Raw genomic sequence first — 16567 nt, 5'->3', positions numbered from 1 at the left:
ACAGGCTACAGTGTAGCAGGTTTATATTTAGCTGAGGGCTTCATCAGTGCAACAGGCTACAGTGTAGCAGGTTTATATTTAGCTGAGGGCTTCATCAGTGCAACAGGCTACAGTGTAGCAGGTTTATATTTAGCTGAGGGCTTCATCAGTGCAACAGGCTACAGTGTAGCAGGTTTATATTTAGCTGAGGGCTTCATCAGTGCAACAGGCTACAGTGTAGCAGGTTTATATTTAGCTAAGGGCTTCATCAGTGCAACAGGCTACAGTGTAGCAGGTTTATATTTAGCTGAGGGCTTCATCGGTGCAACAGGCTACAGTGTGTAGGCCTATAGCTACAGTCTGGTTTCCTGGAGCCAATAAAGGTCCACTCTACAGCACAAGAGCTTCAAGCCAGTGTGTCTGATTTGTCCAAATCGTCTTTAAAGAGCGGAAAATTGCCGTGGATTAGGATTTGACAAGCAGTTGCGGTTGGCCGGCGTGGCATTTGACAGCAGGTTATGTTAAACACATGTACAGTAATATCCTGTGTGTGAAAACGCACATTCTTCACACCCCCTCTTTATTGAGTGGCTGCTCTGCGGGACGACATTCCAGCAGTCAGTCTCCAGTACATGACTCGCTGTGCCCGGCGCGCTCCTCTGCTATGCCGAATATGCACAGGTGGCCCATAGAGAGAGAAAGAGCCCCCTTCCAAAGAGCTCCGACCGGAGGAGAGAGGGAGGAAAATCAGCCCGCGTGTTTTTTTCTTCTTCAGCATATGAAACAAATGCCTGGCATTCCACTGAGCACCACTCTGCTGTAGACCTGTCTGTTAACAGGCGGCAGGACGCCAGGGGCTTGTTGGCAACCGATTTGACACCGGCCTCCAAGAAAATTTTCAAACGCTAAAGACGAAATATACACCTTGCATCTCCCCCGCTGTTATTCTTTCGAGGTATTTTGGACATTTCTGCGCCGGTGTATTCCCGCGCTCATGTGTGACCAATTAATAGTCGACCTGAAAGCACTATCGATGCAATTACTGAGGAATGTCCCACTTACGCGTGTGGTATGTGTCCTTATTTTAAGGGCTGACTTTGTAGCAGGAACAACAAACGTCCAGAACAGTCCCAACAATGTCACACGTCCTAACAGCAAGTTCAGAGAGCGCTGCTTTGACTGTACTGTATGTGTGAGGCGGAGGTGCAGCATGACTCAAACGTGCTGAATACCATAGGGGCAGGCCGCTCCGAATGTAGGCCAACACGTTCAACTCTTTCATCTTCTGAATTATGTGTCAAAATGTCTACAAAGACTTGTTCTTTTCACCTGGCTGCAGTGTTATAGTCAAGTCACGATATCTCGAGTCCGAGTTGAGTCTCGAGTCTCTGCAGAGTCCGACTCCGAGTCACAAAAGAAGAGTCAGAGTCGAGGTCGAGTCGAGTCCCCATTACCCGAGTCCAAGTCCAAGTCCGGAGTTACTGAACATGAGTGTGAATCCGCATGTAGGTGGAACACACCTGCCTCCCCTTCACAAAATAATGAATAATGTCCAATTATTCTCCAATGTCCTCCATGAAACTGTCAGACCATGTTATCAAGCCAGGACAGAGCCGTCCTTTCAGGCAGTGGGACATGTCAAGGCAGGACAGAGCTGTCCATTCAGGCAGTGGGACACATCAAGCCAGGACAGAGCTGTCCATTCAGGCAGTGGGACATGTCAAGCCAGGACAGAGCTGTCCATTCAGGCAGTGGGACATGTCAAGGCAGGACAGAGCTGTCCATTCAGGCAGTGGGACACATCAAGCCAGGACAGAGCTGTCCATTCAGGCAGTGGGACATGTCAAGCCAGGACAGAGCTGTCCATTCAGGCAGTGGGACATGTCAAGCCAGGACAGAGCTGTCCATTCAGGCAGTGGGACACATCAAGCCAGGACAGAGCTGTCCATTCAGGCAGTGGGACATGTCAAGCCAGGACAGAGCTGTCCATTCAGGCAGTGGGACATGACATCTCAAGCCAGGACAGAGACGTCCATTCAGGCAGTGGGACATGACATCTCAAGCCAGGACAGAGCTGTCCATTCAGGCAGTGGGACATGACATCTCAAGCCAGGACAGAGCCGTCCATTCAGGCAGTGGGACATGACATCTCAAGCCAGGACAGAGCCGTCCATTCAGGCAGTGGGACATGACATCTCAAGCCAGGACAGAGCCGTCCATTCAGGCGTAGTGGGACATGTGAGTATGAGGTGATGTAAAGTGTGAAGCCACATTATATGGGCGAGTCAGGTGAATGATTCATATTGGGCCTGCACAGCCTTGGAGATGACGTGTGGACAGTAAGTTGTTGTCACGGTCACATGCAGGAGAGAGAGAGACATGCAGGAGATAAGACGTACAGAAAGAGATAAGAGATGGAAGCTGCCTTCTGACTGCAGAACATGTGCTATCTTCTAAAGGAAGGTAAGGTCATGATAGTCAGATGATTTGTATTATTAGGATTTGTCTTTTTTTTTTTTAATAATATTTCAACTGCTGTAAGGGTGCACTTACTGTATATTAGGCTATACGTATATTGTATCAAGGCTTGAAATAATCGTCTTATGTATGTATGGCTTGGAGGTCTAAGCTTATGAGCTAATACGATATAGAGGTCATGTAGGGTCATATGCAGCTTCTGTGGCCAGAGATCAGTGGACGCACACACACACACACACACACACACACACACACACACACACGCACACGCACACGCACACGCACGCGTGCGCGCGCACGTGATCACTTTGGTACGTGAACAAACGAAGAAACACACAAACCCATACATGCTCGCAGGAGCACACACACACACACACACACACACACACACACACACACACACACACACACACACACACACACACACACACACACGCACACGCACAAGCACACGCACACACACACACACACACACACACACACACACACACACACACACACACACACACACACACACACAAACACATTGTGTAGCACATGGTACACTTAAGCCTCTTAAATACACTGCAAGGAAACACTCATTCGTTGAAAATTTACATTTAAGCTGCACCAACTTGAAGAAAACTAGATAGCCTACTTGAACACACACACACACAGACGTCACTCTCTCACACACACACACACACACACACACACACACACACACACACACACACACACACACACACGCACGCACACACGCACGCGCGCACGCACGCGCGCACGCACGCGCGCGCACACACACACACACACACACACACACACACACACACACACACACACACACACACACTATTGGCGCCCCCTATGAATGGATTCGCTCATGGCGCCGCCTATATGGCCAATGCTTGGACCTGGCTCTGCTTGTGGGCTGTTCAGACTGAGGGGATAAACATTTAAAGCATCTCTGCTGTGGATTTTGCGCCATGTATATTTCTGGCTCTCTGGGTAGCTAGCTAGCATGCTGATTTCCTCAAAACTGTGGCTGATAGGCTAGAACAGCTGCTTATGAAATGTGTTCAGAAACAAATCAGACCTCAACTGAACACCATCAGTTCCACTTTTTTTTTCTCCATACAAATTATCACCCTCAACTAAAGATACTAATAGGCTACAAAAATATCTATCAATTAGGCTAATCTGTATTTTGAAAATGAATCTTTGTTATATTCCAGTGTTATTTTATAGTAGCCTAGGTAATCGTTAAGAAAGTCTATACGAAAGGGCTTGCTATTCTAATGGTTTTAAACGAATAACGGGAGTCTAGGCAATTCATCAGTAGACCACAGGCTATTCGGGGGTGTGACTACAGTCCCTGGGTCTATATATTGAGATGTTTTGTTCGGTGGCTTTTGAATGAGACAAGCTGCCTACTGAAAAGTCACCAGAGTAGGACAGTGTAGTAGGGCTACTTCCTCCGCAGACGACCATAAGCTCGCAGATCCCATAATGGATGCCTGTTTTCGCACGCTTTGCATGACTTTTGTCCTGGCATCGTTTACGCGCAGATCAGGTGCGGTCGGGCCGGTGATACGATGCGAGCCATGTGACGCAGGAGCGCGGCTGCTGTGCAAACCTTTGCCCAAGGACTGCGCCGAGAGGGTCCGCGAACCGGGCTGCGGCTGCTGCATGACCTGCGCGCTGAGCTTCGGCCAGCCGTGCGGGGTGTACACGGGGAGATGCGGCTCCGGACTGACCTGTCAGCACCAGCCGGGGGAGACCAAACCTCTGCAGGCGCTGCTGGAGGGACGTGGGGTCTGTGCAAACGCGACTAACAAAAGACTAACTACCGGACCGACGCCCCCAGTCAATGAATTACCAGGTAATTTGTGCACAATGTGCACGCACCTTGTTGAATCCGCGCGCCTTTGTGCGCAATTAAAGCACGCCAGTTTTTAATTAATGTTGTATGGTATTTGGTATGGTAGGCTATATGGTATATCTCAGCAACACCTGACCCCCCCCCCCCCATAAAATCTATACTGACCACAAATCCATGTGAACGCTTTAATTACTAATTGATTTCACCAATTAAAATCACTTCAGTCATGAAGGGAGGAGATGTAGACTTGGATATAAAGACAGAGGAAGACATGTTGAAGGAGTTTTGAGATAAATGAGACTGGATTGTCTAAAAGGAGTGGGGGCTGGGCTGGGCTGGGCTGGGGGGTTGGGGATTGGGGGTGCAACTCAATATTAGAAAGTTGTCTTTGTTTTTGTGCACTCAATATACAGTCACGATCCTTCCTGAGTGAATTTGGCAAATACTATATTGAAAGTCTCCAAATGTTCATTTTCTGGTTGGGAGAATATTGAATCTATAACTTGTGCCTGGCTGTGTAGACTGGCTGTGTAGACTAGAGGAAAATGCTATAGGATTTCAAGATTTGCGTTAAAACACACTGGGATCAAATGTTCTAACTTAAAAGTCAGAGGTTTTCAAAGTGGGAGGCAGGGAGGCTCCAAGCATTTTCAGGTGAGGCTCAGTGACTGGAAGTGAAAAAAATATTACATTAGTGATCAAACTAAGATCACATAGAATAGCCTATAATGGATGTGATTTAGTTCAAGATAGTTACAGTAGTAATACAGTAGTTTTGGGGAATCTTAGCCTCCTGTTTTTCCCACTTTCCCAGACTCAAACAATTCAGTAAAATGCCATCAGACAGACCTTTGTGAAGTATATATTAGACTATCTTGGCTCAATTGTTGAGTGTCTATGGGGTCAAATAACATAATCATGACCCCATAGGCATCCAGGAATTGAGCGAGGGGGGGGGGGGCACCGTTTTCCAAGCTCTGTCTGGGGGGGGGGGGAGGCCCACAGTCTCAGACTTTGAAAACCCCTGTTCCAAGTGATAATCACCCGACGGATGACTCGTCTGCTTAGAAACGATGCTAGATAGTCGAGTGTAATTTCCCCCATCATCTCAGGAATGCCTTTTTTAATGGAATCTGTGTGGCCCTCAAATTGACCTCCAGGCTTCCTGGAAGAAATTATGATATACATTGGAATCAGCAGATCAAAGCATTCCCTCGATGGGGAAGCTATATCTTCTTGATGTACTGTGAGTTTCAAATAAAAAAAAACATGTCACGTCAAACTTCAGCAGAGAATGTCGAGAATCAGGAAGAGGAGCGGAATTCCAGCAGCCCCGGCCTTCAGCCGTCGTACAGCACCACCCGCAGACCGGCCGGACCGCCGAGACTCCCACTCCATCCCTTCTTCCACTCTGCCAAGGCGGAGGTCCTGAGGCGGGAGCAGCAGAAGAGAGCGCAGAGCTTCAAAATGGAGGAGCTGCCGGGACCGCTCATCACAGACCAACAGAACTTCTCTCTGGAGACCAAACAGGAGCCCGAGTATGTAAGTACCCACCACAACCAATATTTTGTTCTCTCTCTCTTCAGAGCAGACTGTGGGGAATGTTTTTCTCCTCTCTCTCTCTCTCTCTCTCTCTCTCTCTCTCTCTCTCTCCCTCTGTGTTTTGGTGTTTTTCTCCCCCTGCGGGTGATGAGATGTTTGGGGTATAGCGGTGCTGACGGGCTGGCAGGCATTCGCGAGCGACAGAATGAGCATGGCAGGCGAGTGGGTAACGGTGGCCCTGCGGCTGACCTGGGTCAGGCGGTTGTTTGGCCACAAGGCGTCCGCGTGCCGGGTACGCCGAGAGCCAGCAGAGTGATGGAGCAGAGGCCTATGCGAGTGCCTGGTTGGGAGAAGCCCTGCTGCTATTTTGATCTTCTCGTTGGCCAGAGGAGTGAGTGCACACGAGTAATGGGCTTTGACTGCATGGGCCGCTTTGATTAGTGACTGGGGAGGACTTGGACTTGAGAAGCCTGTTTTGGCTCTTGCCTCTGCCTCAGAGCAGCTCTCTTTGGATGTACTACTTGATCCCCCCGTCCTTTATGTGAAGTGTTAAGAGTCCTAAGCAGCTTTTGGGCAAAACTCATAAGCCGATACAAGTTGGTTCAGATGAATTCGAGTCTCATTCGTCACCTCTTTTCATATCGCAGCCAGCATTGTTGGGCTATAACAGAAGAGCAGTGTGGTAGAGCAGCTTGAGTCAGCTTAGTTATGTTAGCATGAATGACCACCAGTAGCGGCTGTAGATAATTGTGGCTGGCGGAGCTATAAGGGGGTAGCTTAATTATTTACAGCAGGTGCTAACTTTTTTTATTTTTAATAATAAAATAATAATAACAACAACAACAACAACAACAACAGATTAGGCTATTGACCAATTTTACTTGGCCAATTCCCCCTGCCTCTCTCTGGTGGGTCGGGGCGCCTGGTCGGGGCGGAAGGGAACTGGTGGGAATAGCGCGATCCTCCCACGTGCTGCCGGTGAAGCTCCCCGGTTGTCAGGTGAAAAGAAGCGGCTGGCAACTGCGCATGTGTCAGAATCAGAATCGCTTTTATTGCCACAATATGCAAGATTACATAGAGACACTGCGGAGTGCGTTATTTAGAAACCACACCCAAAACGTGGGGAAACACCCGCCGCCCCCAATCCTGGCATTCTCCTATGTTGTGTACATGGTCGTGTGTTGCACACAAAGATCATATATACGGAAGTTGAACACTCCAACTTACTTCCTTGACAGCTAGATCCACATTTTTCTTCTCCTCAATTCTCAACGGCTACCTTGTTTTGCTCGGGAGTACAAAAAAACTTGAATTGGTGATTTTTTACATTTGTTGTCTGGGCGAAGTTGTCTTACTGTAAGTATGCAGCTTAGCAGTCATATCAATATTCAGAGACAAAAGGAAAATAGGAAAATATCTAAAGATAAAATCACAACATTGCAAGTGCAGTCCAATATATACAATACACGAATAGGAGGAGTGTTAAGTAGGCATTAAATATGAATTTACAGTCCAAGTTAAATAGGCATTAAATATGAGTTTACAGTCCGCGATGTAGTTAACAAGAGGAATCTAACGGAGTAGAGAGTTGTGGTAGAAGTAGCAGCTACAACGAGTGTAGTCCAGCTGCTGTTGCTGTAAAGTGACGTTTGATTGGGTGGGGGGCTCATGTCAGTGTTCAGGGGGTAGTGTGGGGGGGGGGGGGGGGGGGGGGTTGGTAGGGTCCAAACCCTAACTAGGTACTGTAGCTTAATAAGTAGTTGCAAGGGCAGCGCAAACTGAATCGAGCTCTGACTAGACTCATTGCCAATGGTCAAGCAAGCAGCTGAGGAGACTCACTATGTAGATGGAACTTCTCACATGCTGACACTGTCATGATTGGCCCACTCATTGGTGATAATAATGAGTCTCTACTAGGCTTTGGGTCATGGATGTATTAAAAGAACTGGATAGGGGACGAGCCACGCCCACCCATGCATTCGGACGGAGGCTGCTCACTGGCGCATGAAGTCATCTTGGGTGGATTTTCTTCCTGGTTTTACTTCCTGACCATGCGGCCCAAGGCGAAGTGCGCATGTGTGCCATGACGTATTCCATGACGTCTCCCACCCCTCCCACCCATGGATGTATTAAAAGAAGAAAATACACCCGTATACGGCTCTTAGTGGCGTCTGAAGAAAAAATGCCCCATAAAAAATTATTTGATCATTAAAAGAGTCGTTTTATACTTTGAGTGACACCCGGAAAAAAATCCCCTGGGTTTAACAGCTGCCGGGGTCCCCCATGCAAGTGGATGGGAATTTTCCTTTCTGGGCTGCATGGCGTCACGTGACTTGTAATACAGAGCTTCGCCACCATGTTCAAATGGCTTCACAGCCCAGCGCTATTGCTGGGGGCTTGCTTTGGGTCCCTCTTCCGCCATCAGCTTCCTCTTCCTCTGTAGCGATAACGTTATAGGCCTCACCACCGATATGGATTGAACAGAGCAACGTTTCTGTTTTTGTTTGTGCAAAGAATAATAAACTTCTTCCATTTTCATAAAGAAATTAGCCTTTTTTTTTTTTTTTTTCTCTCTCCAAGGAAAATTGCAGGGGGTGTTTAGGGGCAGTTTGGCTTATTTCAGGGGCAGCTCAAGCACCCCCTAGTGCCCCCTTGCCGACTTTTAAGACAGACAAACGGGCAAAAACATGACCTTGATTATGAATATGGGGTATATATATACCGTTGGTGGAGGTAATCATATCTGGGTGGTATTAATGGCAGCAGATGTTGTGTGAAGTTCGAGCTGGAGAACATCACTGCTTTGTATGCGTGTTCTCTGATCTGCAGGGTCCCTGTCGGAGAGAGATGGAGAGCATCCTCAGCAGCCTCAAGATCACAGACATCCTCAACCCCAGAGGTTTCCGCATCCCCAACTGTGACAAGAAGGGCTTCTATAAGAAAAAGCAGGTAAAAAAAATTAATTCAGAAACAAATATATAGATTGCACTTGCAGAGGAACGTCACTTGATACAGGCTGGTTGATACAATCCAGATCTCTGTATCAATAAACACATTATGCGATAACCGACAAAACTTGTAACTTGTTTCCAACGTAGAAAACGCGAAAACGCCATTTATCCTGGATGTTTTTACAGTCTACTAAGTTAATGAAGATTCAATGTTGAGCGAGAGTGACTCAAACACAGTGTAGATTTAGATCTCCGGCGGCCCCAATTACAGATTGGTAGCTGTCCTCCTGTACTCCGCTGGTAGTTATTAGAAGCCTGATCATTGCACCACCACACCAGTGAGGTAGACCCCAGCCTGCTGGCTCTGGAGACAGGGAACCACAGGGGCCAAACCCCGCTGGCTCTGGAGACAGGGAACCACAGGGGCCAAACCCCAGTGGGGGTTGACGGCTGGGACGACGGCCGTTTAACGGGAACCCTCCCAGGGAGACAGACGTCAAGGTGGCCACCGGCACCCGACGCGCTCGCCCCCATAATTGCCAGACTTTTTGAGAAGCAGGCACCGAAATAGAGCTGCAGCCGTCCCCGCGCTCGCACGGGTCCACCCACCATCGGTTTGTAATAAATGAGTGCTTCTGACGCATTCATATGGAGGCACTTAGGGCTCCCGCGCCACTGCATCTTTTCTTATTACATAGCAGAGTCTCTCCTGCCTAATGGACGTCTTCTCCTTGACCATGCAATCATCTCATAACCAGCGTCTCAACGCCCCGGCCTCATTGTCTTTGTTTATGTAGAATGGAGCTAGTGTGCCGAGCGAGCGCGAGCGGAGAGCCCTCGGGGCGCAGAGGGAGTGGCAGATGTTTCATGTCTGTCCGTTTACTTTGGAGGTCTGCTACGATTTTGAGTGAAAACATTTCTTATTAACAGTCTATGTAATTTAGAATATACAGTGCACAGTGCAGTTGTCTGGTTTTTCTTCTGTCTGTGCGCACACAGTGCAGTGGTCTGGTTTCTTCTGTGCGTACAGTGCCCAGGAACAGAATTTATGATGCCGGGAACTGCAAAGTGATTCATTTCCCCTTTTCGTTTTCTTCGGCAAGTTGAGTGCCCCCCCCCTCCTCCTACTCCTACTGCAACTTCAAACCCCACATTGTTGTTTCTGGTCCTCACAAAATGCTATGAAGATGTGTAAAAAGGACACAATACATTTTGTATATTCTATAACATACAATATATTATATAAATGTAAATATATATATATATATATATATAAATGTAAATATATATATATACTGTATATATATATAAATATAATATATATATATATATATAATATTTATATATATATATATATATATATATATAAATATAAATATATATATATATATACTGTATATATATAAAAAATATAATATATATATATATATATACATACATACAATATATTCTAAAACAATATAATGTCCCCCTCAAATGAAGTCCCAGACCATCGAAGCCACTGAGAAGTCCTTCAATGCAATGTGATGCACTTGTGAAGGCTAAGGCATTAAGTAGCCTATTCATGTTTTCTGTATTCATCACTAAATGGTCAAGTATTTCCAGTACCCTTGACTATAGAGAATTGCACAGTTAGCAGCAGCAGCACTGCCTCCTCTGTGGAGCAGCAGCAGCACTGACTCCTCTGTGGAGCAGCAGCAGACTCCTCTGTGGAGCAGCAGCAGCACTGCCTCCTCTGTGGAGCAGCAGCAGCACTGACTCCTCTGTGGAGCAGCAGCAGCACTGACTCCTCTGTGGAGCAGCAGCACTGACTCCTCTGTGGAGCAGCAGCAGCACTGACTCCTCTGTGGAGCAGCAGCAGCACTGACTCCTCTGTGGAGCAGCAGCAGCACTGACTCCTCTGTGGAGCAGCAGCACTGACTCCTCTGTGGAGCAGCAGCAGCACTGACTCCTCTGTGGAGCAGCAGCAGCACTGACTCCTCTGTGGAGCAGCAGCAGCACTGACTCCTCTGTGGAGCAGCAGCAGCACTGACTCCTCTGTGCAGCAGCAGCAGCACTGACTCCTCTGTGGAGCAGCAGCAGCACTGACTCCTCCGTGGAGCAGCAGCAGCACTGACTCCTCTGTGGAGCAGCAGCAGCACTGACTCCTCCGTGGAGCAGCAGCAGCACTGACTCCTCTGTGGAGCAGCAGCAGCACTGACTCCTCTGTGGAGCAGCAGCAGCACTGACTCCTCCGTGGAGCAGCAGCAGCACTCACTCCTCTGTGGAGCAGCAGCACTGACTCCTCTGTGGAGCAGCAGCACTGACTCCTCTCTGGAGCAGCAGCAGCACTGACTCCTCTGTGGAGCAGCAGCACTGACTCCTCTGTGGAGCAGCAGCAGCACTGACTCCTCTGTGGAGCAGCAGCAGCACTGACTCCTCTGTGGAGCAACAGCAGCACTGACTCCTCTGTGAAGCAGCAGCAGCACTGACTCCTCTGTGGAGCAGCAGCACTGACTCCTCTGTGGAGCAGCAGCAGCACTGACTCCTCTGTGGAGCAGCAGCAGCACTGACTCCTCTGTGGAGCAGCAGCAGCAGCACTAACTCCTCTGTGGAGCAGCAGCAGCACTGACTCCTCTGTGGAGCAGCAGCAGCACTGACTCCTCTGTGGAGCAGCAGCAGCACTAACTCCTCTGTGGAGCAGCAGCAGCACTGACTCCTCTGTGGAGCAGCAGCAGCACTAACTCCTCTGTGGAGCAGCAGCAGCACTGACTCCTCTGTGGAGCAGCAGCAGCACTAACTCCTCTGTGGAGCAGCAGCAGCACTGACTCCTCTGTGGAGCAGCAGCAGCACTAACTCCTCTGTGGAGCAGCAGCAGCACTGACTCCTCTGTGGAGCAGCAGCACTGACTCCTCTGTGGAGCAGCAGCAGCACTGACTCCTCTGTGGAGCAACAGCAGCACTGACTCCTCTGTGGAGCAGCAGCAGCACTAACTCCTCTGTGGAGCAGCAGCAGCACTGACTCCTCTGTGGAGCAGCAGCAGCACTGACTCCTCTGTGGAGCAGCAGCAGCACTGACTCCTCTGTCGAGCAGCAGCACCGTTGCTTTTTGCCCTTCAAATGAATGGCTACATGTTTTACTAGAGTGGAGGTTGACCTTTAGTAAAATTGGCAGTAAAATAACAGCCCTTGGGTAGCTCCACAGACTCTGTAAGTCATTTGTAGTCTCCATAATTTGGAGCTGTGGGGTATAATCAGCAACAGATGATTCGTACTGGCCACCAGCTTCTGAAAATAGATCTTGCTTCTCAGTTGTTCACAAACGGGACTAAGCAAATATTTGACCAGGTTTCTGTTTACCTTTAAGGTCTCTATATGTGTGTGTAACAGGAGGTAGGCCATAAAAGCAGCTGAAAATACCACGGCCGTGTTGGATGGCCAAGGCTGCCCTCGACTCAGCACAAATCTGACCAGTAATGCCTCTTAACTATTACTCTCGTACGTCGACGAGTCAAGTCGGCTGTCGGCCGTCATGGCGACGGATGTTCAGCAGGGGGTTCATCATGCATTGTCTCATTTTGCGGTGTCTCCCTCTTGTCTCTTCCCCTTTGTCCCGCCCCCTCCTCCTCCTCCTCCTCCTCTTCCTCCTCCTCCTCCTCCTCCTCCTCCACAGTGCCGTCCATCCAAAGGCCGAAAGCGAGGCTTCTGCTGGTGTGTGGACAAATACGGGCAGCCCCTGCCAGGTTTTGATGGGAAGGAGCGAGGCGACGCCCAGCACTACAACTCTGAGAGCCAATAGGAGCAGAGCAGGACGGAGGGAGGGGGGGGGGGGGGAGGGGGGAGAGCAAGAAGAATTGTAAACAAACGGAGACATTGAGGATTTTGGGGGACAGAGGTCAAGAGATGGCTCAGCCGATAACGCCGACGTCTTGCTATTTCTATCTGTTGTTGCCCATGGGACCTATTCTGAAGGCGAGGCACGGGGGGAATGGAGGAGGGACGATGAGCAGGAAGACGTCTCCTTGTCCCCCAGACACATTCTCTTCCTTACAGCGGCCTGGATGGATTCTTATGCTTTTATATGTCTGGTCCAACCTGGCCAGCCTCTGAGCAGAGGATGCAGTCGATGTCGAGAGGCAACTGCTCCCCCGGTTATGACACACTTGAGTACAGAGACTTTTATACTTTGTCACAAACATTGATGAGAAGGCTCATTTAACGCACAATTAAGTGGCACTACATAACGTGTGCATGGTTGTGATCTGTAGTCATATGTGTATGCTTGCGATTCTGAATGCATTTGTTATTATTAAAAGAAAATGTATTTGTGTGTGTGGTCACGAGTTTAAGCAAGACAGATATAAAATGTATGTGTAAATATGTCTTAAAGAGTAAGCGTTATGAGGGCTGTTGAGCCCGTGTGGTACAGTTCAGTGCCTTCCTGGTTGCCTTTCAGTGAATTCTTATTCTAACAAAAGAGGCTTAATTAAGCTGCCTTATTCCGGTTACTTTGTGTTCCTCAGGAGTTGGGACGTGACCCAATGCAGCTCATAAATTGCAATAGGAACGTGTTATGCTGGGATCTCATACAGTGCATAGGAACTTGTTATGCTGGATCTGGCCACAGGGGGGAGGGACAGATAGCCTTTAATCAATACTGTGGTCATTGTTTTTCTGTCAGTTTGCATAAGCTGGATTAGTGGGATAAAGGCCACAAACCCTTATCTCTGATCTCTGTGTACCTTTTTGTTGTTGCGATTATGGTGTTTTCAGTGATCATTTTTAACACTTGCCTTGGTTTAGGTAAATAATGCTGTTTGCATGTACAATGCAACCCTCAGAGGTCTATTTTTAATTAATAAAGGCAGTATTTAAACTGATCCAAGTATCCATTTTATCTCGCTCCATCTCACTCTCTCACTGTGTCTGTGTGTGTGTGTGTGTGTGTGTGTGTGTGAGAGAGAGAGAGAGTAGGTGGGAGAGAGAGAGCATTTGTTGGTGGAAAGACACATTTAAGCACATTACCATCATCAGGTTATCACATTTTTATTGAAAGCATAATTATGTACATTGTTTCAACAAAACCAATAATGAAATAGCAGCATTCTTGGCAAATAGCAGTCACAAACAAGCAGGCACACTGTAACATGGCCTTAACAAAAAAATAAAAATAAAAGTATGAACACAATACTGAATCCTAATAAAATAAATAAGACATTATATACTAGGGTAGGGCAAAAAAAAATACCTCAAGAGCGCCCTTTAGACAAATAAAAAGCCCTGATTTGAAAGAAGAAGGTGTAGCGGAGGAGAGCTGTTGCGCGCTCCTCCTCTGCTAAAACCTGTGGACCAGCAAGAGACCAGTAGAGGTAGACAAAATGCAGAGCAACCCATCCCAAACCTCAGCGCGGCTTGGATGAGCGCTGATATGTTTGTGCTTGGCCACCGTGCACATAGTTGCGGCACTTTAAGTATGTCCCCCAATACCCATTGAGGAACCGTCAATGGGAGATACATTCCGACAATGTCAACACGTTGAATGAATGAGTTCCTGTGTCGTTTCGGTGCCGCGTGCACGGCTCCAGTTTTGAGTGAAAAAAAAGGAGGAAGAAAAAAACGGATCCTGAAGACTCTGAAATGGGCTTGGCAGAGCTGCTGACCTGTGGTCTTCAGCAGTGGAGTTATTTAGTCAGAAACACAAATGTATACAGTGTGTTGCCCTATTTACAATAAAAAAAAAATAGGCAAACATAATAAAGAATCTAAAAATTACAAATGGTTCATACCAGTAAGCCTATACAAGTTTAGAATAAATAAGTCTCGATACATACATCATGTAAATACATTGAGAGCGAATTTGCACCTCTGAAATAATATTTTATGTTGTGTGTTTATGTGAATGAGTGTGTGCGCTTGTGTGCGTTTGTGAAAGGAAGTCTATTCATGTGGTGGTGCGTGCGCATATGCGAGTTTGCGTATACATTTACCTGAAGTTTAGGTTAAATATGTGAGCAACGGCATGCGTTTCCTTATTTGTTATGCATTTGTCTGTTTGTTTTGCATATGTCTGGCGTGTTTTCGTGTATGTTTCTGGCGTGTGTGGGTATGTGTTTGTTTATGAGTGATAATAACAGTGTCCATCCTTCAGTGGGTAAGCTCCTGATGGCACTCCGAGTCCTCGGGGAGGTCATTCGAACCCGGGATCTTCTTCCCGTTCCAGGAAGAGACGCACCAGCAGCGAGCGGGCGGTCCGACCAGAGATGACTCACACTGGAGGGGAAACAAGGAAGAGGAGGGGGGGATGAAGCTGTGTGACTGCATCAGTGGAGCCTGGCTCCAAGACCTTCAGGCTAACATCAGCCAGCTAGGTGACTTTGTATTTTGGATCAAACACAGCAGGTGAAATGACATGACCGTGTCAATTGTGAAAGCCTTGAAGAATGTGTACCCACCTGTTTGGACTTGTAGAAGCCATGCTTATCACAGTTGGGGAGGTAGAAGGTGGTGAACCTCTCCCCTAGTTTCTGCTGAGAGCTGGCAATCTTGTCCAGCGATTCGTGCAGTTCAGTGTGACAGGGGCCCTAAACGAAAGAAGCATAATACTCTTGTCATATATAATATAATGCCAAATTAGCCTAATAGATGACGGGTTAAGAAGACCAGTTCTAACCATAAGAATTCCAACAGCTCTTCCTAAAAACCAAGTGCTCCCTCTTGTGGAAGGGAGGTAAATGACTTGTTTTTTCTCACCTGCTCTACTAGTTTGTTGCGGATAGCGTTGACCTTGGCCTTGATGCTCTCCTGGGCCTCCTCGGGTTCGGAGGGCAAGTTGAGCCCCAAGAGGTAGTGAAGAGAGCCGTGGTCAGGCACTCCATCTGCTTCCTCTGTACAGGAGGAAATGCTTCATAAAATAAGAGTTTTTCCCCCCACAACTTATAGATTTACAATGTTGTTGCTTTTCTATGTGAAACATTATCTAACATCATTTAGAAGACTAGAAAGATGAGCTGAGATGACACCAGGCCAAGTGGCAGAAGACAGTGGAGATGAAAAGCCTTGTAATAATAACAATGGGTCTACTCTACCTTGGCCGTGGTCCTCAGTGCAGACCCCCTGTCCTCTGGTCAGAGCGTGGAGGGGTCTGGCCTCACCGGGCCGGGGGGTGCAGCGCAGCCCCTGGGCGCAGTGGGCCGTGTGCACCCCGCAGGACGCCCCGCTCGCCAGAGCGCAGGCCATGCAGCAGCCGCAGCCCGGCTCCCGCAACACCTGCACGCAGTCGGCCGGGATGGCCGGACACTGGTCGAGTTTCTCCTGGGTGCAGGGGGCGCAGCGGATCGGCTCCGGGCCCACCACCGGGGAACACCTCACCCCGGCCAGGACCGCCAGAGACACCACTAGTGTCACCAGCATCATCTTCTCATATAATCCAGACATCTTCCAGGCAATCAGGTGAAGATGTTCTTTCTCAGCTTCTTCTTGGACTGTTGTGTCTTTGCTATATGACCGTTAAGTTTTCCTTCTAAACTGATTTCTCCGAAGCGGCTGTATTTATACGGCGGTTTGGCCTCCAGAGGGGTTAATGTTTGACATATTGACTCCATATATTAAATATTTTTGACCAAGCCGCTGTAATCGGTGGATGACCCTGCTTGACGTACGCAGAATCCAGGTTCACAAGGACCGTTGTCAAATATTAACTTTGGAAAATACCAAGTGGTTGTACATCAAAACAACCCTTGACTAGGGCTGTTTTTCCACCCAATTCAATAATCTATGAC

General features: G+C 48.0%; 2 protein-coding genes across 2 annotated transcripts; one reads left to right on the top strand and one right to left on the bottom strand.

The window, feature by feature from the left end:
- Nucleotides 1-3945: 3945 nt before the first annotated feature.
- LOC310797444 (insulin-like growth factor-binding protein 3) lies at nucleotides 3946-12588 on the top strand (the record flags this gene model as incomplete). Its single annotated transcript, XM_083659826.1, has 4 exons — nucleotides 3946-4318; nucleotides 5607-5860; nucleotides 8690-8809; nucleotides 12463-12588. The coding sequence occupies 4 exons, from the start codon at nucleotides 3946-3948 to the stop codon at nucleotides 12586-12588; spliced, it is 873 nt and encodes a 290-aa protein (XP_083515952.1).
- Nucleotides 12589-14933: 2345 nt separating this feature from the next.
- Nucleotides 14934-16223, bottom strand: LOC310796990 (insulin-like growth factor-binding protein 1; the record flags this gene model as incomplete). The annotated part of the gene is made up of 4 exons (XM_083659256.1): nucleotides 14934-15059; nucleotides 15242-15370; nucleotides 15540-15673; nucleotides 15875-16223. The coding sequence occupies 4 exons, from the start codon at nucleotides 16221-16223 to the stop codon at nucleotides 14934-14936; spliced, it is 738 nt and encodes a 245-aa protein (XP_083515382.1).
- Between the last annotated feature and the right edge of the window lie 344 nt (nucleotides 16224-16567).

This window comes from Poromitra crassiceps (genome assembly GCF_964638095.1).
Source record: "Poromitra crassiceps genome assembly, chromosome: 23".
Taxonomy (NCBI): Eukaryota; Metazoa; Chordata; class Actinopteri; order Beryciformes; family Melamphaidae; genus Poromitra; species Poromitra crassiceps.
Note: the sequence above shows the minus strand (reverse complement) of the source record. Positions and strands in the feature narration are given on the sequence as shown.